General features: G+C 37.6%; 1 protein-coding gene across 12 annotated transcripts in view; it reads left to right on the top strand.

Annotated features, from left to right (window-relative positions):
• Positions 1-23187, top strand: part of cdc14b (cell division cycle 14B) — a 72163-nt gene that overhangs the window by 33655 nt on the left and 15321 nt on the right. For 11 of the 12 annotated variants that reach the window (XR_010003436.1, XR_010003435.1, XR_010003434.1 and 8 more), the window contains exons 5-12: positions 10530-10606; positions 11396-11462; positions 14082-14144; positions 14516-14603; positions 16620-16850; positions 17954-18092; positions 20114-20267; positions 20682-20773. Coding sequence is in view for 6 of the 12 variants with exons in the window: in XM_008103203.3 (XP_008101410.2) it covers positions 10530-10606; positions 11396-11462; positions 14082-14144; positions 14516-14603; positions 16620-16850; positions 17954-18092; positions 20114-20267; positions 20682-20773 (911 nt within the window). In the remaining 6 variants the exon portion in view is untranslated. Of the gene's footprint in view, positions 1-10529; positions 10607-11395; positions 11463-14081; positions 14145-14515; positions 14604-16619; positions 16851-17953; positions 18093-20113; positions 20268-20681; positions 20774-21873; positions 22023-23187 lie in introns of all 12 variants that reach the window. The other variant, XR_010003438.1, reaches the window with a different exon arrangement.

The raw sequence follows: 23187 nt of genomic DNA, 5'->3' as shown, positions 1-23187 counted from the left end.
TCACTCAAATTTCAACAACTTCCTAGGCAGAGTTAAAAACAAACAAACAAAGCATCCCTGAGACCAAAAAAAAAAACCCTGTTGCTTTTTGTACCAGAAAAATTTTTTTTGCCCCAACAAATACAGGGATAATATATTGGGATTTTTTAATTTAAAAAATTCCGTGGTATTTATTTGTGAATTTTGGTTAAAATCATGCAGTTTAGTTGTAGCAAGTGCTCCATTTGGAAGAATTTTTTTATTCCAAAGGAAGGTGTTATTTGAATAGGATCTGAAATATATGGGAATTGTCTTTGTAGTAAAACGTACCATAAAACACAGACAATATAATATATTGTGTGTTCTTTTAAAAAAAATCCTAATTAAATAAGGATCAAATAAGAAACTTTAAATGTATTGGCGCCAATGTGTTATCCTAAATGTTAAGCATATTATAGTTCTCTTTTTCCTTAGAGCTTTTAATCATCCTTAATTTTCAAGTATGTATGTCATAGTATTACAAATTACCATGGCTACAGAAATGTATAACAACATTCCCAGCATCTTTCAAGCACATTCCATAACAGTAGGAGGGCTAATGTTAAAAATGTATTTTAACAACAAATTTTGTAAAGAGTTGTATTTGCCATTGATGTTTTCATATCCCCTCGCATTATTACTGCTCCCAAAACTCAAATGGTGTATATCTTTTTGGATGTATTAAAATCTTGTTTATGCCATCATAAATGTATCAAATAATGTACAGTTTCTTGCTGTTACTGAAAATTATTATGTCAGGATACATCTGATATAATATATAGTAAATAATTATATAGTATTATCCTGTATAGTTAATACTTATACTGGATTCCATAGCACTACAGATCCTTAATATTTTGCACACTTTTTAAATTTAGGAATAAATAATGTCACAAACAGAAATCAACACTTGACCAATAAAGCCAAAATCAAAAAAAGAAAAAGAAAAAGATATGGGCGATCTTAGGTACTTAAAATGTCCATTTATTTATGGATTGCTTCCAGTAAATACTGGATTTTACAAACCTTAATCACTCCAGTGGTCACATAGAACTTTAGATTATGAAGGTTTGAGAACTGGAGAACTGTTTATTATAGCTATATCTAGATTCATTGGAGGAAATGAATTTGGCATACAGAGAACATGTTGTCGAAGGCTTTCATGGCCAGGATCATAGGGTTGTTGTGTGTTTTCCGGGCTGTATGGCCATGTTCCAGAAGTATTCTCTCCTGACGTTTAGCCCACATCTGTACACAACAACCCAGAGAACATGATGTTTCTTCATTCCACACAAGGGTCTTTCCTGTTACTAATCCTCTGTGTGTCAAATTGTGGTGTTTCTTAAATACATATACAGTGCCAGTATACCTAAACTAATACTCCTGGAATACAAAGTAATGTTTTGAAATAAAATATCATGTCTTTTATTTTACTTCTTAAAAATCGGTGTATAAAGTTCATCTTGCTTAAAGAAGCAGAAATCTATTAGAAGATGTTGATAATGTTTTGTGTTGGTAGGCTAAAATAACATGACATAAAATAACATAACATAATGTGATTGTTATTAGCCCCCTCTAACATTTCAAGGATTACAAGAGAAATAGTCTTTCTTCATGTGTCTGTTTGTCTGCTTTAAATCAGAAATTATTTCTGTGTGTCTTACCTTTGCTTTCTGCCTTCTGACTCCAATTCAGCTCTTCTTTCCCAATCCCACATTAACTTAGTAACAGTCTTTCTTTTTCTCAGGCTTGGCACTAATAATGTCCTTTTGGAGGGCCACCTTTCTTGGGTCCTATCCCTAAGAATTGCTGTTATTCAGGTCATCTTCTCCAGGATTCATCTCTGTGTACTTTATTTTCTCATCTTCTTCCTTCAGGGTAAGCAGTTTCATTCACCTCTTGTGGCCCCCACACCCTTTCAAATCTGCTCTAGATTCAGTTTTATTTTAGATGGAGCTGTTGAAACAGGACCATCATCTCTACTGTAACATTCAAATATCTAACACCTCCATTGGTAATTTCATAGTAGCTGAAATTAATTTTAATTTTAGGTTAAAGTATGGGAAATAACGTGAGTGATGTGTTTCATGTGTGATGTAGGTGTATGTGGGCTTTCTTGTGTTCATTAAAATTTGGAGGGTGGAACAATCATTTCCAAATTTTGTGTAGCTTATATTGTATATTATGTTTCCTGCAATGCTCATTTCCTTTTTGGATGCATATTGCCATTATTGCTGTGCCATTTTTCTGAAGGGATGATATTGTTATCTTCTTAATCCTTCAGTGGGTCTTTCTTTTTGTATCTTAGTGACTTACCCTCCTTTCTACTAGTTTAGCAGAAATGATCTCATTTTGTACCATCCCAACATGGCCTGTTTATATCTTCCAATATAGTGTGTGCACACTTTCTTTCTATATGTGTTTAAGATGTGTGTAACTGCTGCATTGCCTTATGGGTTGTTGACTGTAATAAAGGCTTGACTGCTTGAAAGTTTCTCTGAGCTTTACTTATTATAAGTTGTGTTATTCCCTGGATTTTCATAGTGATTTCTGGTTATTCCCATCTTCCTGTGCTTTTATCTCATAGTCTTTTTTCCTTTTGTAAATCCTATGAAAGGATGCTGTGCTGTTAAATCAACTGAAGAATTCAGTGGACACACATGAGCTCATGGTTACCATCCCCTATATTAAAATATATTACTTCCACAGCTCTGCTTTGACTACCTGACTACAAGCCAGCTAATTTAACTTTTAACTCTGATTTATTACTTATTTTCCCCTCAGAATGTTCTTTGTTTTGGATATTTATAAGAATGTCAACACCATTGGAAACTACTGCAAATAAACTGCTACCTGAATTATAATCATTGTTAAGAAGAGCCCTCCTTTTTGACACTTGTATTGTTTTGACTTCTTTTCCAATAGTTCAGCATTAGATTTCCACCAACATTAAGCAGGCAGGGCAGTACACATCCAAGCAGGAAAGTAATGTAAAAAAGGAAAAGCACCATCTTGTGTCCAAGGTATCATTGCCAGCTAGCATTGTGCTTCCACTGGATCTTGAATTAAATCTCAAAGAAGATATAGCTGCTGACATAAGATTAACAAATGTGTGTTGCTTTGCATTATGTACTTTCAGTACACATTGCAGATCCAGTGTGGTTTTAAAAGCATAATTGGTTCTCAAAATATGTGATGTGTTCATATGTATCTGGTTTGGGAAATTATATGTATAACAAAGCATATACTTCCCAACCCAACATATTCTTTTTTGCTAAAACATTATTAGAATTCAGTAATCGTGGACTTTGTATTTGGGAGAGAGACCTCTGGAAATCCCATGTAATAAGCACAATGAAATTAGAATGAAATATCACGTGTGTGTGTGTGTGTATAATACCTAATATTAGGTACAGTAGAGTCTCACTTATCCAACACTTATCCAATGTTCTGGATTATCCAACGCATTTTGTAGTCAATGTTTTCAATACATCGTGATATTTTGGTGCTAAATTCGTAAATACAGTAATTACTACATAGCATTACTGCCTATTGAACTACTTTTTCTGTCAAATTTGTTGTATAACATGATGTTTTGGTGCTTAATTTGTAAAATCATAACCTAATTTGATGTTTAATAGGCTTTTCCTTAATGCCTCCTTATTATCCAACATATTCGCTTATCCAACATTCTGCCGGCCCGTTTATGTTGGATAAGTGAGACTCTACTGTATTTGGCAATTTTAAAATGTAGAGGATTTTCAAGAAGATAGTTACTAATCCTTTTCTCTTCTGTTTGATGATATAATTTGCAAATACTAAAATCTATTTTATAACTGGGTTGTTGTATGTTTTTCAGGCTGTATGGCCATGTTCCAGAAGTATTCTCTCCTGACGTTTCGCCCACATATTTTATAACTGTCTTTTTATGTTAGATATGTCATTTGTTTTTTGTAGAAGTGACAGTTATTTAAAATTGTACTTATTGATCACTATGAATTATGTTTTCGTTCTCTCAGTATCCTGGACAATGTTACAGCATTTTAACAAAAACATTACTTGGCTGATAAATAATACTCTTGAACAAACCATTACATCCAGAGAGAGAGCAGGACTACGACTACTATATTTGGGTGGTTGGAAAAAGAGGCAAAGTCTAGTAACTGTTTTGCCTGCCTCTAGAGAGAGAGAGAGTCTTTTTTTTTACCAGTCATCTTCATTTATCTATCCTGGTAAACACAGCAGGACTCAGCAGCTGCTTTGTTTTCTTTCCTTTACTGGAGGAAAAAGGCTGCTAACATATTGCACGTACATTGTCTTTGAATATGCATATACACTTACAGTCACATCATTTGCATTTACCAGGGAAGGGATGAAGATGATCAGCATGATACTGGTACCCCATCCAGCTGCATATATTATAGATTGCAGTATTTTTTATAATGCAGCTGAGCAGCATATGGCCGGCCCTCCAGGTGTTTTCAGCTGCAACCTCTATCATCCCTCACTTTCAGCTGTGCTAGATACAACTGGGAGGAATGATAGAACAACAAGCTGCTCTGCCCTCCTGTGTAGCAAGTAAAACATGCTTAAGCATATAGAGTCCATACTTAAGTTTTGGAAAAATAAGCAACAACAGCCACTACAGATGCCACATTGAAGGGTGTATAATGAAGTACAGTAAGTCCACATATCATGTTCGGGGATCTTTTCAAGATACTTTGTATATAATGTTGAATCCTAATTTTCTTCTCTGAAATTAAAGTGTTATAGATTCACTCTGGAGGACCTAGGACCTCTTCACATGGGGCATTTTTGCTCCGTTTTGTCACTTTTATTTGCAGCAAGGACAGGGCCTGCTGTGCACCATCATGCAATGCACAGCAGGCCCTGCTCACATTCCTCCCAAAGTGCAGGGTCCACCACTATGGGGAGTGAAGTGTAGTTGGGTAGCTCCAACTGAACTACCTGCATTTTCCACCCCTTTTTGCTGTGTGATGGCAGAAAGGATGGTGGGGCAACGCACGTTGTTGTTGTGTTGCTGCCCTTTCTGCCATCTGATAGGGACAAGGTGCCCTGCCCTATCCTTGCCATGTGATGGAGGGAGGTCAAGCAGCCCCACACACCTTCCTTTTCGTGGCACAACGGCACGGACCAAAAGTGATACCTAGAAAATGTCTTTTCAGGGCCTTCAATGGAAATTGATCAAAGAACCACGCTGGAGATTTAGAAAGAACTCTTCTCTAGACATCATTTATCCAGTTCCTCCAAGCAATTCTATAATATTTCAACCTGTCTGTATAATTGAGACCACGTTCAAAGAAATAATGTAATAGGTGTGCCTACTGTACTTATAACACTCAACCCTCACTGATGTCTTGGCAATCATGGGTATTGTATAGAGATAATGATGGAAATCCTTGCTTGCTTCTTTTGTTCCTTTTGAAAGCTGAGAAATCTGTTTCCCTCTGTTTTTTGGTGCCAGTACAGCTTTTTCACTATAGAGATGTTTTTGTTAGAAGACTGTGATTTTATGTTATCATTTTATAAACAAGAACTTGCCATCCAACTAAAATGCAGACAAACTGAGTGTAGATCTGTTGACCCATTTCTACTATAGCATTTTCTTCTACATAAGTCAGCCTTGCGAGTTAGATAGCAGTGTCATTTTGTAGCTGATTTACTGGTTCAGGGTCATCTCCCACCATCACCTTGTTTAGAATCTCTAGGTTCTTTGGGGGCTATTATTGTATGTTAACTAACTATATTGATGCACATAGCCTTTGAATGCCACCTTCAAGATAAATAGTAATATGTTGCGTGTTAGAGTATAGCATCTCTTAATCAAAACAGAATTAGAACATTGTTGAAATAGGGCCTGCTGCCTCAGTCCATGTCACGGATAATTACTTTCTGTATTGTCATATTGTCTTGGGAACACTAATTGAATAATTAAGACTTGTTGCTACTGAATTATGTTATCTCTTATAACTGTGGCCTTTGTTTAGCCTCCTAGGAAAATATAATTGTTGGAGATTCTGGATTGCATAATTATAACACCTGGCATACAGATTCTATCTATATATATAAAAGAGTGATGGCATCATGGCAATTCACAAAACAACAAAACGACAGGCCCCCCAACCTCAAAATTTGACAACACAACCCATCATCCACGCCTCAAGGTTGATACAACAAAAAGAAAAGAAAAATAAAGTCCTAATTAGAGGGAGAGCAATAATTGTTTTTATCCAATTGCTGCCAGTTTAGAGGGCTAATCTCTGCCCACTTGGTTGCCTAGCAACCAAGGGACAGCCAGGTTTCAGTTAGGGGACAGGCAGATTTAGGCCTCACTTAGGCTTCTCCCACAGATTATCTAATTTGCACTGGATTATATGGCAGTGTAGACTCAAGGCCCTTCCACACAGCTATATAACCCATTTATAATCTTATATTATCTGCTTTGCACTGGGTTATCTTGACTCCACACTGCCATATAATCCACTTCAGTGTGCATTTTATACAGCTGTGAAGAAGGAGCCTCATATAATCCAGTTCTGAGCAGATAATATAAGATTAGAAATATACAGTAGAGTCTCACTTATCCAACGTAAACAGGCTGGCAGGATAAGTGAATATGTTGGGTAATAAGAAGGGATTCAGGAAAAGCCAATTAAACATCAAATTAGGAAATCGTTATACAAATTAAGCACCAAAACATATTATACAACAAATTTGACAGAAAAAGTAGTTCCATGCGCAGTAATGCTATGTAGTATTTACAGTAGAGTCTCACTTATCCAACACTCGCTTATCCAACGTTCTGGATTATCCAACGCATTTTTGTAGTCAATGCTTTCAATATATCGTGATATTTTGGTGCTAAATTCATAAATACAGTAATTGCTATATAGCATTACTGTGTACTGAACTACTTTTTCTGACAAATTTGTTGTCTAACATGATGTTTTGGTGCTTCATTTGTAAAATCATAACTTAATTTGATGTTTAATAGGGTTATCCTTAATCCCTCCTTATTATCCAACATATTCGCTTATCCAACGTTCTGCCGGCCCGTTTATGTTGGATAAGTGAGACTCTACTGTACTGTATTTACAAATTTACCACTAAAATATCACAATAAATTTAAAACACTGACTACAAAAACATTGATTATGAAAAGGCAGACTGCGTTGGATAATCCAGAACATTGTATAAGCGAATGTTGGATAAGTGAGATTCTTCTTTAATATGAAATAATTACTGGGATAGAATAATGCAGAACAATATAATCTCTAAAACCAGGACAGTAAATAAACAGGGGAATTCCACACAGGAAACAATCAGGGCCAGCTAACACCTCCCAACAAAGTATTCCCATCATCAAAGTCTGGCAAATCCTCTGTTTTCTCAGGGCCACAGACAGTAGAAGCACATAAAATATCGCAAACAACACCACTCTGAAAACAAGGGAATTCCAAACAGGAAAGAATCAGGGCCAGCTAACACCTCCCAACAAAAAATTCACTCAGGGAGGAAACAGCCAGGCTTTAAAGCTGCAAGGCCATTACATCCTAATCATTTTTGCTAATTGCAGCATTCATACTTGCCTCCAACAAACAAACAAAACCAATCAGAAATATTGTATATTCACAACCTTTAGGAAATAATATCCCCTGATGGCGCAGCGTGTTAAAGCGCTGAGCTGCTGAACTTCTGGACCGAAAGGCCACAGGTTTGAATTGGGGGAGCGGAGAGAGCCCCCACTGTTAGCCCCAGCTTCTGCCAACCCAGAAGTTCAAAAACATGCAAATGTGAGTGCATCAATAGTTACTGCTCCGGCGGGAAGGTAACGCCACTCCATGTAGTCATCCCACATGACCTTGGAGGAGTCTACGGACAACGCCGGCTCTTCGGCTTAGAAATGGAGATGAGCACCAACCTCCAGAGTAAGACACGACTGGACTTAATCTCTGGGGAAAACCTTTACCCTTGACCTTAACTACCACCAATTCCTCAATACTTTATTTCCCATACCACCAGACTTCTCCACAGCAACGCGTGGCCGGGCACAGCTAGTATGTTATAATATTCTTATTCTATTGGCTAGAAACCCGAAGGTGCTGAACGTAATGAAATATATGCTTCTTGTCATCATGTTTTCAATGTGGGCATGTAGCTGTAGGTCATTTTAAATTGTAAATGATTTACATAAATATTCTATATTGGCTACTTAATTACACATACACAAATAAGTAACATCTCCTGATCTGACATACACTTCCCAGCCCATCTTAATAGATAGCAGCCTGATTAGACAAAGAAGGTTTCTTCAGCTGCCAATCAGGTTGGAGGGACGAGAATGTTTCCATCTACCTCTATACTCATCAGTAAGCAAGGCTGAGCAAAGACTTGTAATATGAGTAGGGCTTCTGATTGTTACAGCCTTGCTTACAGACTGGAAATAGCATTCTCCTTGCACTTCAGTCAGTAGCTGGAAAGTTCTCCTGAACCCAGTATGATTGTTAGCTTAACCCTAAAAGCTAACAATCATACTGGGTTCAGGAGAACTTTCCAGCTACTGACTGAAGTGCAAGGAGAATGCTATTTCCAGTCTGTAAGCAAGGCTGTAACAATCAGAATCTGGGGAGCATTTACGTAGTCTTACAGCAAGATTACACAGTCTTACTGAATATAGAGTAGTGATAGATTCATAACTGCAATACCGAATGCCAGCCAACGCCTTTAAAATGATGTTACAGTAATGTCTTGTGTTGATATTAATATTCAATGTGTTTGTCAGACAAAGTTACCAGGGGTGCTTATACACAGTTCAATTATAACACTATCATTCTACTTTAACTGCCATAGCCACCTCCTGTGGAATCCTGGGCTTTATTTTAAAGGTCATTTTAAGTGTATTTATTTTAGTTTGATTCTGTTTTTAACCACAGTGTTACTATGTAATTGTTTTTTAAATTTTTTTAAACTTGTCTACTGTGGGATTGTTAGCTGCCTTGAGTCCCAACAGGGAGAAAAGCAGGGTATAAATAAAGTTAATAATAATAATAATAATAGTAATGTGTAGTTTGGTGAGGCACTAGATGTGAAGCCCCCAGTGGTGCAGCAGATTAAACCACTGTGTTGCTGAACTTATTGACCGAAAGGTCAGCGGTTCAAATCTGGGGAGTGGGGTGAGCTCCTGCTGTTAGCCCCAGCTTCTGCCAACCTAGCAGTTCGAAAATATATGAGTAGATTAATAGGTACCGCTCCAGCGGGAAGGTAATGGCGCTCCATGCAGTCATGCTGGCCACATGATCTTGGAGGTGTCTACGGAAAACGCCGGCTCTTCATCTTAGAAATGGAGATGAGCATCAACCCCCAGAGTCGGACACGACTAGACTTAATGTCAGGGGAAAACCTTTGCCTTTACCTGAGGCACTAGCTTACACTGTCTAAAGGATCTAAGTACACTACCTTAAACTTCAAATCCCGGGATTCCACTTTAGGGAAGTGAAATGACAGGAATATCACTATGTAATGTGAAAGGGCCCCAGAACTGCACTGCAAAGCAAATAATATAGGTGTAATTGATGAAATGGAGGCTTAGCGTGACAGTGGGTCAATCTGATATTATTGTTATTTTATGTTTTCCCTACTGGTACTAGTCTATAGGCAGTCCCCAAATTACGAACAAGACAAGTTCTATTGGTTTGTTCTTGAATTTCTTTGTAAATTGGAACAGGTACATTTTTTCAATGTAACTCAGTGTTAACTCCAACTATACACACAAGATAGTACATATTGGCCTTTGAAAGTATAGGGAAGGGTTAACACTCTTGTGGTGTTTGTTTTGCTCTCTGTTCAGAAGACTTCATTCAGTTTCTGTCACTGCTTTAATTGGATTTTGAAAAACTTGGCTTGTTATGGAAATGAGGATTGGTGATAAAGCTTCAGTGGAGAAACCTTTTCCCCAAGATAACTTCCAGGAGTGAATTTCCCTTTTTACGGGGTAGATTTTTTTTCACTTCCTTTGTCTCACCCTGTTCTTAACTATTTGTAAGTTGACTGTTTGTAACTCAGGGATTTCCTGTATTTGATAAAAGCAGTATGTGTGTTTGATAAAAGCAGAAATGGTGTTTAGATGGTTCCGTCAGTATTCTGTTTTAACCAATCCTATTAGTTAACTTCACAAATTTGGAGTTCCAGGCACTTCTTGAGCCAGTTTTATAGAGCATGCAGAAAGCTTAAAATACATCTTTTAATAAGTATTTAATTTTGCATTGTAATGCTAGTTTAATAAAACTTTCTGTATCTGGAGAAGTATGTGAAGTATGATAATGGCTTTAGTTTCATGTTGTCCATTATGTTAATAAACAGCCCCTTATAGGACTGTATGCATTTCATCCTTTCTTCTGCTATAAATCTGTTTGAGGAATAAATTTACTTGGAGAATAGAGAATTTTGTCTTGCAGTTATCATGAATGTCTCCCCCTTTCTTTCTGAAATAGATGATATATCTGAGAGAGTCTCCAGAAGTTATATACAGGCGCTTATTATTTGAAAATATGTCATATCTTCCTTTCAGGTAAATAAAAAAAATGTTATTCAAGCCATCCATCCTTTTAAAGTATTATTATTAATGGCTTTTCCGTGGTGAGGAAACACTGATTTCCCTGACCATTTGACATTTTTGCATCTTTTTATGTATAGTGCTCAGTCCCTGCAACCCTTAAAAAGAATAAACATAAGGGAAGAATTATGACAAAAAGCCATGCAATTTGCAATAATGTTTCTTTAAAATGTATTAAATAAATGCTAGAAAATGGTTTAGTGTCAATGATTACCAGGTGCTCCAGGCTATATTTCAAAAGAAGGAATTCACAGATCTACTTTTGAGTATTCCTTGCCTAAGAAAATCATGGAGTTGTGATAAGTCGACAGTGTGACTTGAAGGCACTCCCTTTTATTCCAAATGTAACTTTCTGATGTTGGTTCACAGAAAAAACTAAATAGACTACATTGTTTTCCGTTTTGCCTGGAAAAATGAAATTGCTTGAACTGTCAGAATTGGGTCCAGCATGATTTATTTATAGAAACAGTTTCCTCCCCCCCCCCCCCCAATATGTGAACAATGTCCACCAATGTTGAGTTCTAAAAAGATAACAGGAAAGGAAACCAACCAATCATTACATCAGTAACTTATGACAACATACATTTGCCACTAGTTGACTAAACAAATGATGAATTATTATATTTTCAGTGTTCTTGATATGATAGTTGTCTTTTATGTTTTCATCATTGTTGTTCGTGTGTGTGTGTACACACAGACACAGATTAAATTTGAAAATTGAAATGTTATACTCGTTCCTTGCAGGGATGCTGCTTTTGGTACATGCAGTTTTCATCTAACACTGCTTGACTGTTTTCATGGAGTCAATAAGGTTAGTAAAACTCCCATTTTTATGATCTGGAAGCATGTACTTCAGGAATGAGGGGCCGTTGAATATTAAAATAGTCTGGGCTACTTCTTCCACCATCATACTTGTTCCATACATCATACTTGTGGGAACAAGGGAGGGGGCCTTCTCTGCTGTGGCCCCCCGATTGTGGAACTCACTGCCCGGTGAGATTAGGCAAGCCCCCACACTAGCAGCCTTTAAGAAAGACCTGAAAACATGGCTCTTCCAGTGTGCCTTTGGAGAGTAATCACTACATACATCCCTTTTGCAGCTCTCCTTCAATATTTGTCCTCCAGATTGCACTGCCACTTTATTACCCTGTCCTCTGTGGTTTTTACTCCTACTTCCTTTCTCACCTCGAGTTTTAATCTAGTGTTCATGTGGCCCGCCCTTGATTTTATTGTTCTTTTGATCTTGTTTAATGTAGTGTATATTTTCTTTTATTGTGTTGTTTAATGTGTTATGATTTGTTGTTCTATTATATTTTGTTATATTGTATTGTTCTGGGCATGGCCCCATGTAAGCCGCCCCAAGTCCCCGTTGGGGAGATGGTGGCGGGGTATAAATAAAGTTTATTATTATTATTATTATACTGGGTGGGGCTTAAGAGAGCTATAGGCCAAAATTTCTGGATGACAAAACTTTTCCCAGCTCCTGCTATTTATGCCATTCAAAGCCTTATGTGGAACCAAACAATTATAAATTTAAAATTCCACTGAATTAGACAGTTGAGATTTAAGAAAGATGTAACAAGCTGAAAGAATTTATTAATTAAATTACAAGAACCAAAGGGCACTTTCCACACACAAGAAAATATTCTCAACTGTAACCCACTATCCTCAGAAGTATTTTAATAGAGTCCATTGTGCAGCTCAAGCACCCCCTGACCTCAGATTCAATAGAGCTGTTTTCAGAAGGCCCCAAAGTTTGTACAAGAGCATATCAAAAGCAATCTGTCATATAGATCAAATACCTATTCATACAAATCTGGGAGAAATATGTTCGAAAGTAGCAATTAGAGCTGGTCTTTCCATTTAAAAAACCTAAAGCTGTGAACATTTTGTGAAGCACTGTTGAATCCATTAATGAATTGGGAAAGGTATGGCTCAAGTATGACTGCTTAAAGAATAATAATAAGTGCCTAAAGACCTTGGCCTGCACTTAAACACAATCTGCGCCGACAAAATTACCACCTGCCAGCTGCAGAAGGCCACCTTACTGGGATCTGTGCGCATTATTTGCCGATATATCACACAGTCCTAGACACTTGGGAAGTGTTTGACGTTTGATTCAATATAACAGCCAGCAGAGTATATGCTGTGAACACATCTTGTTGTGTTTCAAATAATAATAAACAACTTTTATTTCTATGCCGCCCTATCTCCCCATGGGGACTCAGGGTGGTTCACAACAAACAACGGCAAACATTCAATGCTGTAAAGTGCAAACAAAGACAAAAAACACTGTAAAGAGGCCAAATAGGAAGGAGTTATTTGAAAAGAAACAAAGAGATTGGTGGTATTTCTGATGGCATGAAAGAGATCGTCATCTGAGTTGACAGAATCTATCCATGGGATAATTTTTACACAGACACTACACAAAGTTCTGTTTTTTAGAAGCATGGTGAGGAAATAGCCTTTGATGAATAAAATCCATGTAAAAGCTCCTCTAGATCCTGCAAAAAGGCATGTAGAGAGATACTACAAACATGTGAGAAATTTTTTTCTGGTCTTGGTTGTAGGGATTTTTTGACCTTGCCAAAATTGCTATACATGACAAAAAGATAACTCTACTTATTGCTTTGAGAACGCCATCTCCACAATCAAATGTAGTGGTTGCATCAGCTTGTCATGGGGATGCTTTTCCTCAGTAGACACTGGTGGAATGTTCAGGATTAAGGCCAAAATTAATTACGCTGAAGAGAAGGCAATTATACAGGAACTTGGTATTGGAATGTTCATCTTCCAGAAAGACATGGTCCTAAACAAAGCGAAAGTAACACGGAAGTGGTTTAGAAAAAAAGAGTGGATGTCAAAACACAGACCATTCCATCAGACCACCAATAATCTCTTGGTTTCTTTTTGAATGCTCTCTTATTCCCATTAGTAAGTGAAGATAGCTATCTAAGAATGAAATAAAAATATGTTTTATTTCAATGTATGTATATTATTTTTTCAAATGTTCACTAAGTTGTTTGTACATAAATATACAAACAATTCAATAAATGGAAGTTTCGACCTGTCAAGGTTTGGAAACCTTAGGGTTAGTCCCAGGTGAAACAGAGCTATTAAATATGTTGTTGAATGGTGACTCAGGTCCCTTCTACACAGCTTTATAAAATCCAGATTATCTGCTTTGAACTGGATTATCTGGCAGTATAGACTGAGGTAGTCCATTTCAAAGCAGTTAATGTGGATTATCTGTCTTGATATTCTGGATTATATGGCAGTTGATTCAGTTAGTTCTACTCTATTTTTAGGATTAATCAATAGTATTCAAGCCATAGAGTTTTAGTTCAGACTGGTAAGGCAATATACTGCTTGTAAATGAGACACACATAATTATACTACAAGTTTAATTTCCCCTTTTATGGGTTCTTAGGCTTTGCAGTATGGTTTCCTTGATTTCAGTACATTTGATGTCGATGAATACGAACATTATGAGGTATGTACAATTCTATTTGATTGTTGTTATTTTAAATTACTACTGAAACTGCCTTTCTATAAAATTGGCATGCATTACTTATAGCTCTTGATTTTTTCTGTTTTCAAGATAGTCTATATCTAAATATGTGGAGTCAAGGAAAGTAAGGTAAATAACAAAAAGATGTTTCAATACAATTAAAGGCTGTCGCATGACAGTGTGAGAGCATGTGGTTTTATAATCCCAGATGAAATTGAAATTACACATTCTTACACTGCAAAATCTTACATCAGCATTCCTTTGTCATCTTCACTTTGTTCACTGAAGCAAATACAACAGATGTCAGGGATGTTTTAGGGGTGAACTAAACAATGGTTTTGTTTTCTTGACAGAAAGCAGAAAATGGAGACTTTAACTGGATAATACCAAAAAAATTCCTTGCCTTCAGTGGACCACATGCAAGAAGTAGAATTGAAAATGGTATGTTTATACCAAGCAAGAAAAGCTAGGAAAAGGCAGCAAGGTGGGGGCTGGATTATCTTCCCAGTACAGTTCTTTGTTGGTTGGATGGTGGCAGGAGACAAGATCAGGATTCAGCTTCATTCCTCCTTCCCCTTTCCTAATGTGTGTGATGAGGAGGAGTGAACCATAGTCAGCTGGTGCTTGCAAGTCCCTGGTGATAACTTGGTTAGCTTTCCTCCCCTTCCTTTCATGGGGCAGAAAGAGGTGAGCAAAGCCAGGAAGGGAATCTCCACTGTCAAATGAATAAAGGGAGATAATTTGTGTTTCTTTTCAGCATAGTTGAGAAGTCTGGCTTGGGGAGAGAACTGACTTCAAACTTCCTTGAATTGTGTAGAAAATCTACATAAGGGGTGGACAATCACCTGGCTTGTGATGCTTCCCTTGGAAGTCACATACTTCATAATGGGTTGCTGTGAGTTTTCCAGGCTGTATGGCCATGTTCCAGAAGCATTCTCTCCTGTCGTTTTGCCCACATCTATGGCAGGCATCCTCAGAGATTGTGAGGTCTGTTGAAAATAGGCTAGTGAGGTTTATATATCTGTGGAAGGTCCAGGGTGGGAGAAAGAACTCTTGCCTGCTTGAGGTAAGTATGAATGTTGCAACTGGTCACCTTGATTAGCATTGAATGGCCTTGCAGTTTCAAAGCCTGGCTGCTTTCTGCCTGGGGGAATCCTTTGTTGGGAGGTGTTAGCTGGCCCTGATTAATTCATGTCTGGAATTCTTCCAGCTAGCACCTTCCAACAAAGGATTCCCCCAGGCAGAAAGCAGTCAGGCTTTGACACTTCCTAGTTTCCAACAGGCCTCACAACTTCTGAGAATGCTTGCCACAGATGTGGGCAAAACGTCAGGAGACAATGGTTCTAGAACATGGCTATACAGCCCGGAAAACTCACAGCAACCCAGTGATTCCGGCCATACAACACAATCTTCATGTTTTACTTTTAAAACACAGACACAGTCATACTAAAAGGTTCACTATGCCACCTAGGGGCCATGAGAGGAAATTACCTCGTATTTTGGGGGCTACTGGGCTGTTTTAGACCCATAAGAGTTTTTTTTTTCAATCAAGAAGTCAACTCATGGATTACATCCTGGTTGACACAAAGGGCACACGTGGTTTTAAAACATCCTGTCGGCCCAGGAATGCTTTCCATCCTCCATAGAGAAGATTAGGAGAATCCTTTCATTAAAAAAAATATAAACTTTAAGAATATTTCAGGTGCCATGGGCTTCCGATATCCTTGGGGAACTGTTTGTTATCTCCAAGCCATCTTTTCTCCACCCTGTTTACTGGCACTGAGCCAGTATCTTCAAAGAAAAATAATGGTGGGCAGAGAAAATAGAACTATTTCTCATTGCTTATTGGTTTATTTTTAATTGGTTTATATTAGGCTGTTCTCCCAAGAACCAGGATGCAAAGTAGCTCACAAAAAAGTTTAACTCAAAAGGTGATGAGAGGGAAATAACACATACAATCATTATACTGAAACAAAACTAAAGCACCCTTTTCGCAGTTTGGATTAAAAGAACTAATGGTTTTCTGGCCAGTCTTACAATATAGTTGAATTAAAAACCATTAAAAATTCAACATCCACCAGGTAAAGGCCTTTCCTCAGCAACCAGTTAATTGCCAAGAGCTGACCTGAACAAAAAGGTCTTTGCCTATGTTTAGAAACAACAAAGTTTAAAATAAAAGAAAAAAAATCCATACAACTTTGGATCTCTGTTTTTGGAGCTGCCATGAATAATACTGTTTTGACAAAAAATGGACCCCAAACATTGGGATCAACTTATCCACAGGTCATTGTAACATGATGGGGAAATAGTGGTGTCTCTATGCCATTTTCCTGTTGCGTTGGTGAGAGTAGAGTGGTTCAGTGCTTCTTTTAGGTTCTCCTGGGACGGACTAAACTCCTAAGTGAAGTCAACTTATACACAGAAATATACATTTTTTCTCTATTTCTTTCCTTCCAGGTTATCCACATCATGCTCCTGAGGCTTATTTTCCTTACTTCAGAAGACATAATATTACCACTGTAATCCGCCTGAACAAGAGAGTTTATGATGCAAGAAGATTTAGAGATGGGGGCTTTGAACACTATGATCTCTTCTTTGCTGATGGGAGTACGCCAAGTGATACTATCGTCAGAACGTTCCTAAATATTTGTGAAAATGCTGAAGGTGCTATAGCAGTTCATTGTAAAGGTATAAAAATGATTAGTTCAGATTGGTGGTCTTTTATCATTGGTCCCTTATATAAGGCCTAATCAGATTTAGCCACTTCAGAAATGTTTCAGATCACGTCTATAAGAAGATTGATAAAACCTAAAATCTCTTTTTAAAAAGCTGAAATTGCTAAGGAGGGGAAGATGTAGCCCACCAAGCTCCTATGGGGAGGTAATGGAGTCCCCTAGCCTTTGGCAGCTGCCTACTTCTGGTTTATGTAGAGCTTATAAATACCCTACTTAGAGTTTGTGTTGTGGATGGATTGTGTGGAGACTCCATTGTGCTCCAGCAGGCATGTTCAGCCCAGGTTACTTGTAGAAGTGGATGGTATTAAAAAGTCCAGGGCTTCTTAAACTCTCAACCCCTTGTTACACAAGAAAATTTTGCATGACTCTGGGTGTATAGATATATAAAATAGATATAACATCAAATATCTACTGGTAACACAGCACAACCAAAAAAACAATGTTTTTTTCCTGGTGACTTAGCTTTTAGACCCATTCCTGTGGTTCTTTGAGGCACTGATTCAGAAAATTGCATTGGATAGACCACATCAACTCTAGATTCTTAGGTATGGCTATCATGATTTTCTATGGACAAGCCAATGAAGACAATATATGACATATGTTCTGTGTCTGAAAAACTAGAGCTGATAGGGGGAAACTGGCCCCATTTTTCCCAGAAACAGGTCTAACATTTGAGGCAGCAAAATGTGTGTTGGCCAGTGTAATAAATCAGCATTTGGGATTTTTTGCAAGCCAAGCTCATGTTCTGCCACTGGGCTGCACTCTCCCTGCCCCAACTAGGTGGCCTGAAATGCCAGGGGCTTCTTGTTCTGGGGATTTGCTCCAAGGTATCTAACAATCCAGTTTGTTCAAATGGAGACAGGGCATACTACAATGTTAGGATTGATCTTTTTCTAGGCTGCATCTCCAAGTTGGTTTTGGTGACGCAACTGAAGAGCACTTTCACTCCAGCAACATCTGGAAGGCCATGCACTTTTCACTCCTGTTTAGAAACTTGAAAGAGGGTCTTCCTGTAAGTAAGCACATACGAATTAATTCTTTTTTTTTCCTGTGCAGCTGGACTTGGCAGAACTGGTACCCTGATCGCCTGCTATATGATGAAACATTACAGGATGACTGCTGCAGAATGTATGGCCTGGATTAGGATTTGCAGACCTGGCTCTGTGATTGGAGCACAGCAGCACTTCTTGTTAGAGTAAGTAGAGACATAAAGACATATGCTTACATAACTTGAGTCAGCAATGAAATTAGTAGTGATCTGTGTACTTAGGCCTTGGTTTAACACAAAATTCTTACGACCACCCTTTATTGGATATAGTAGGTTAAAACCTGGAAACATTAAATGCTTATTAATCAGAAGTTATGGTGCAAAGAACCTACAGTCAACGGTATCTCATCAGAGCTGTCTGTTTCTCTTGATTCTTTCCACCCTATCCCACCCATGGGTGGGCCTTGAGCTGAAGAACATTAGAATGATCTCAAAGATACTTGGAGTACTCACCAACCTGAAATCCTATAAATATTCCAGTTCAATGTTAACTATTAAATTGGCAAAATCATAGTTAACATTAACCCTGTTCAGATAACAACTTTGCCAATTAGCCTTCACAGCAACATGTACGCTCATAGCTTTTGCAGGACCTTCATGCTCCCCCCCCCCTTCTACCTGACTTGCCTTCTGCCAGCTGGAGATCCATTCAGGCAAGTGTTTTTCTGGCTTGCTATGACTGGGCCAGCATATTGGTCATTCCTAATTTAAGTGGAAGAAGCTAAACAAAGTGCAAACCTTCCTCCTGAGATTTACTTCATGCAGTATCCTTAACCTAATAACATCATAGGCCAGAATAAATTTTGGAATCTTTTTTGGCTTCTTGGGGTAGAGACAAAATTTCATTTATCTGTTTTCACCAGCAGCATGGAATGACCAAGCATCTAATGAATTAAAATCAAGGTCATCCACAAGGCTGGTTTATTATTATGATGTTTAAACAAGTCAGAACATGCTTGCAATTCTGCCTGGTTTCACTTAGCATCTAGTATCATCAGCAACCTTGAAAACATTTATAAATACAGGCAGTCCATGAGGTCAAAACATCTGATTTACAAACAATTCACCGTTAAGAATGGGGGTTAAAACAACAGAAGGTGAGAGAAATCTATCCCCAGGAAGAGAAATTCACTCCTAAAAGAATTATGGAGAAAAGGTGTCTCCACTGAAGCTTTATAACCAATCCTTGTTTCCACAACAAGCCACATTTTCCAAAATCCAGTTATCACAGGGGCAGAAAGTGAGGTGAAATCTTCTAAACAGGGGCACAGACAGCAAAGCAAATACCACATGGGTGTTAACCCTTTCCTATGCCAATCAGTGCCTCCCTCCCTGCAGATTCTCTGCTTCTTCCTCATCCTGATCTTGGAAACTAAGCAACATCTCGGATATCAAAAAAACTCACAAGTTGGGTGGCTCTTAAGTCGATGTTTCACTATATATATTTGTCTGGAGTTAAAAATTTACTTATTCTGACTTACGAGCAAATTCAACTCAAAAACAAACCTATTCATAATTTGGCTGCTGCCTGTACAGCCAAAAAGAGCCCAAGGCTATCCAAAATTTCTCTTCAACTTTTCAATAAAATTACCAAGATGGAAATTTCATTATTTAGCATTATTCTTAATCACCATGGGTTGCATCAACTGTGCCCTTCTGTTTGCAGACAGACATTTGAACCACCAGAGCCCTTTGCTAATAGAGGTATACAAAGATAACTTTAATAATAATTTTCCATGCAGTCTCCTTCACAGTTTCAGAGGGAGTTTAATCTCGCCACATAGACAGAATGCAGGAGGGACAAAATATCTCATTTTCCACTAGCAAAGAGCTGCCCTGGATCAAAATACTTTCCACAAGTGTGAGAACTGCACACAGTTTGATGTAATGAGAGAGATTTTCTATATGACGTTTCAAGATTATTTTATACCATAGCCAAGTTTGGATAAGAGCATGTACACCTTTTAAAAGCAGCCTGTAGGTTGAGTTATACATTTAGGGGTAAATTAAAGTATTAGTCTCAGTGAGAATTGTATTAGTCTCAATTATGTAAATGCTGATTTACAAAATTTCCATTTATTCAGTGGATCCTCTTTAGTTGGGATAAATTTGCTTCCTAATCATTCATTGAATTGATGGATTTTTAACGCATGTTCTCTTCTTAATAGGAAACAGCCGGAACTTTGGTTGGAAGGGGATATGTACCGTGCAAGGTTGAGGAAAACCAGCAGCATTACTGTTACAAAAATTCTTTCAGGAGTAGATGACATTACAATTAATGATTCAAAAAGTCAGAATGCCAGCAAGAAAGAGTCTGAACCGGTAATCAACTGAAAGTTGTGTTGCTGCAAATGTTAGAACGTTGCTGTAAAATAGTGAGCATAATAAAGCAAAGATAGTTGGATTCCTTTTGTATGTTCCTTTGTATTCCTATTATTGATATGTATATGTTCAAAGAATAGAGAAAAACAGACATCTAATGAACAAGATAAAAGAGTATTCTACAAGTGAGGTAAAATTTCTGAAAATCTGATCTGATACTTGCATTAATTTCTAAATTGCTGAATATAGAAAGACTAAAATGCTAAAAAGGGTTTCATAAAATCTGTTGATATTTTAATTTGAAAAAGTTCATTTGTTCACTCATAGTATAGGATGCGTATTCAATTAAAGTTTCAGTAATGAGATTTTAATGTTTGATGTAAATAATTCCAATGGCATTCCATTTATTAACAGTACAGTGATGAAGAAGACACAGTTACACAGGGGGATAAGCTTCGTGCCCTGAAAAGTAGAAGGCAGTCAAAAAGAAACTCAATACCACTAACGTAAGTTAATTTTGTTTTTCTTTTGTAAATGTCAAACCCTCTTTGCCACTTTTTTGAAGGTTGATTTAGGCACATTTTATGTATTTTAAAGTAGCACATGCTGTTTCACTGCTTCAATATCTTTTAAGTTTTTAATTGTGCCTTTCACCTTAATACTTCAGTTTCCTCATCTTGTCTGTTTCCTTATCACCAGCACTTTCTCCTTTTTGTTACTCTTAGGTGCTCATTCCCTACCCATTTAATATACCCATTTAATAGATCAACGCCTAAAATCTCCTCGGTCACAACACATTTTAAAAGAAGTGTGGTCTACATTAACACTCTCTTCTAGATTAGTCTTCCAGCTTAAGATTTTTGATTTTAAGTGTTCTGCAGTCTAGACAACTTTTGCCAAAATAGGTTGGTTATGCTAGGGTGGAGTATGTTCTTTGCAAATTTAGTACAGTTAGGGTTAAATGGCGTATCTGGTCAAATATAACCATGCTTTCAAAACAAAATTTTGAAAATTAAAAAGCAACAGGTCCATCTGTATTATGTTTTATGTAGAGATTTCTATGTAATATGTGTTGTGTAAAATGTGTCTGTGTCTTGTGTGCGCATGGGTGTTGATGTTAGACCAGATATACTAATAAAGTAAATCTGTTTAAATCTGGATGCCTGCCATAAATGTAGGTGAAACGTTAGGAGATAATGCCTCTGGAACATCGCCATACAGCCCGGAAGTCTCACAACAACCCAAAGTAAATCTGTTGTTCCTCCTACAAAAATATGTTAACAACACATTTTGTGGGAGTTTAAAAATATAATTTTAAGAGTTCTAGGTATGATTTTCCATTGAGACAACTTTTTGAGGTGGAAGGTGATTGGCAGAATAATTGCCATAGTCTGGAGATATTTAAAGAAAGGAGAGAAGATTCCCTTAAAAGAAACCTTTGAAAAACAGAGAGCAGGAAGTATATTTCCTAGTAAATATTGATCAACATTTTTCATTTTGAACTGCAACTGCTGGCTGAAATGTTATACCACTCATTTCTAAAATTCTTGATTTTTCCCTTTGACGTCATGTTCATCTCTTCCTCCCCACCCTCCCTCCTTTTTAGATGTCTGCTAGCTATGCTGGTCTCTACCCTGAGTAGCATTGTCATCTGGTGGATTGTGTGTGGCTCCCTTCTTCCCAACCTGCTATTCTGTCTAGATGGTTTAAGAAAATAGGTCCAGCAGGACCTACCTCCCTTGAGAGAGCCACTGTGTAAGTGTCACTGTTGCATTCTCTACAGTCGCTCACCTTCTCAGCTCTTCCACAAACACCTGCACCAAGCTTTCATTGGCTTTTCTTTTCTTCTTTTGCAAAACATCATTTAACTTCTCTAGCTGGTTTCATAAGGGAAAAAGAGGCTATGATCAATGAGTCCAAATTACCTTTGAATCTCCCTTTGACAACTGCCAATTATCAGAACAGTGTATCCTTTTCTTTCTCTCCCCCCCCCCCTTTTTTTTTTTTGCTTGGATATTCTGTTCAGAAATCATTGTCGTGGCAAAGAGGTATATGTATATGGCTGTGTGAGTGGTTCTTCCATGTTGGTATGAAAGGGGTTTTGTCACCTTGGTTGTCTTGATTAATTCTTCAATAATTGGGGATCTGACAAGCTAATTTATGTTATTTACATTAGTTGTTGATTATCAGTTGTAAGTAAGATGAATTGTGAATGGTGGGCACTGAGGGACATCAAGTGTATAAGAATGCAAATTTACAAAATCACATACTTGTGTCTAAGAGCTGTTGGAAATTGTAGGTATTCCTTCCAGATAGCATGCCTTGGACTAGACTGTTAGTGAAGTCACCTGTTTATTTTTCATTTATTTCATTTATAGCTGCCTAAGTATCTCCCATCTTAGGACCCTCAGTTGCTCTTTGGTAGAATGAAACTTGACACTACTGAATTCTGGATTTTTGTTGCTGCTGTTCTGAACAGATCTAAATGTGACCTCTGATTTAGTATGTTAATGAAAACTAGGGTAATACTTTGTCATTTAGACGGCACTGGGGAGATTTTACTCATTATTCTTTTGCACAGCTCACATTTTCCTGTACCTCTCTTTTTATGTAGGTCTTGCACTCTGCTGAACAACTTGTGTCTTATTTTCACTCTAGGCTCTGAATTCTTCTCACACTTAATGGTGCAATACATTTTATTTTTTACTTCAGAGAACTAGACTAGGTTAATTCCCTTAATAATATATAGCTAATTGAACAGGGGCCCCAGTGACGCAGCATGTTAAAGCGCTGAGCTGCTGAACTTGTGGACCGAAAGGTTGCAGATTCAAATCCGGGGAAGCAGAATGAGCACCCACTGTTAACCCAGCTTCTGCCAACCTAGCAGTTTGAAAACTTGCAAATGTGAGTAGATCAATAG

Source organism: Anolis carolinensis, chromosome 2, assembly GCF_035594765.1.
Source record: "Anolis carolinensis isolate JA03-04 chromosome 2, rAnoCar3.1.pri, whole genome shotgun sequence".
Classification (NCBI taxonomy): domain Eukaryota; kingdom Metazoa; phylum Chordata; class Lepidosauria; order Squamata; family Dactyloidae; genus Anolis; species Anolis carolinensis.
This window is presented reverse-complemented; position numbering and strand designations above follow the sequence as displayed.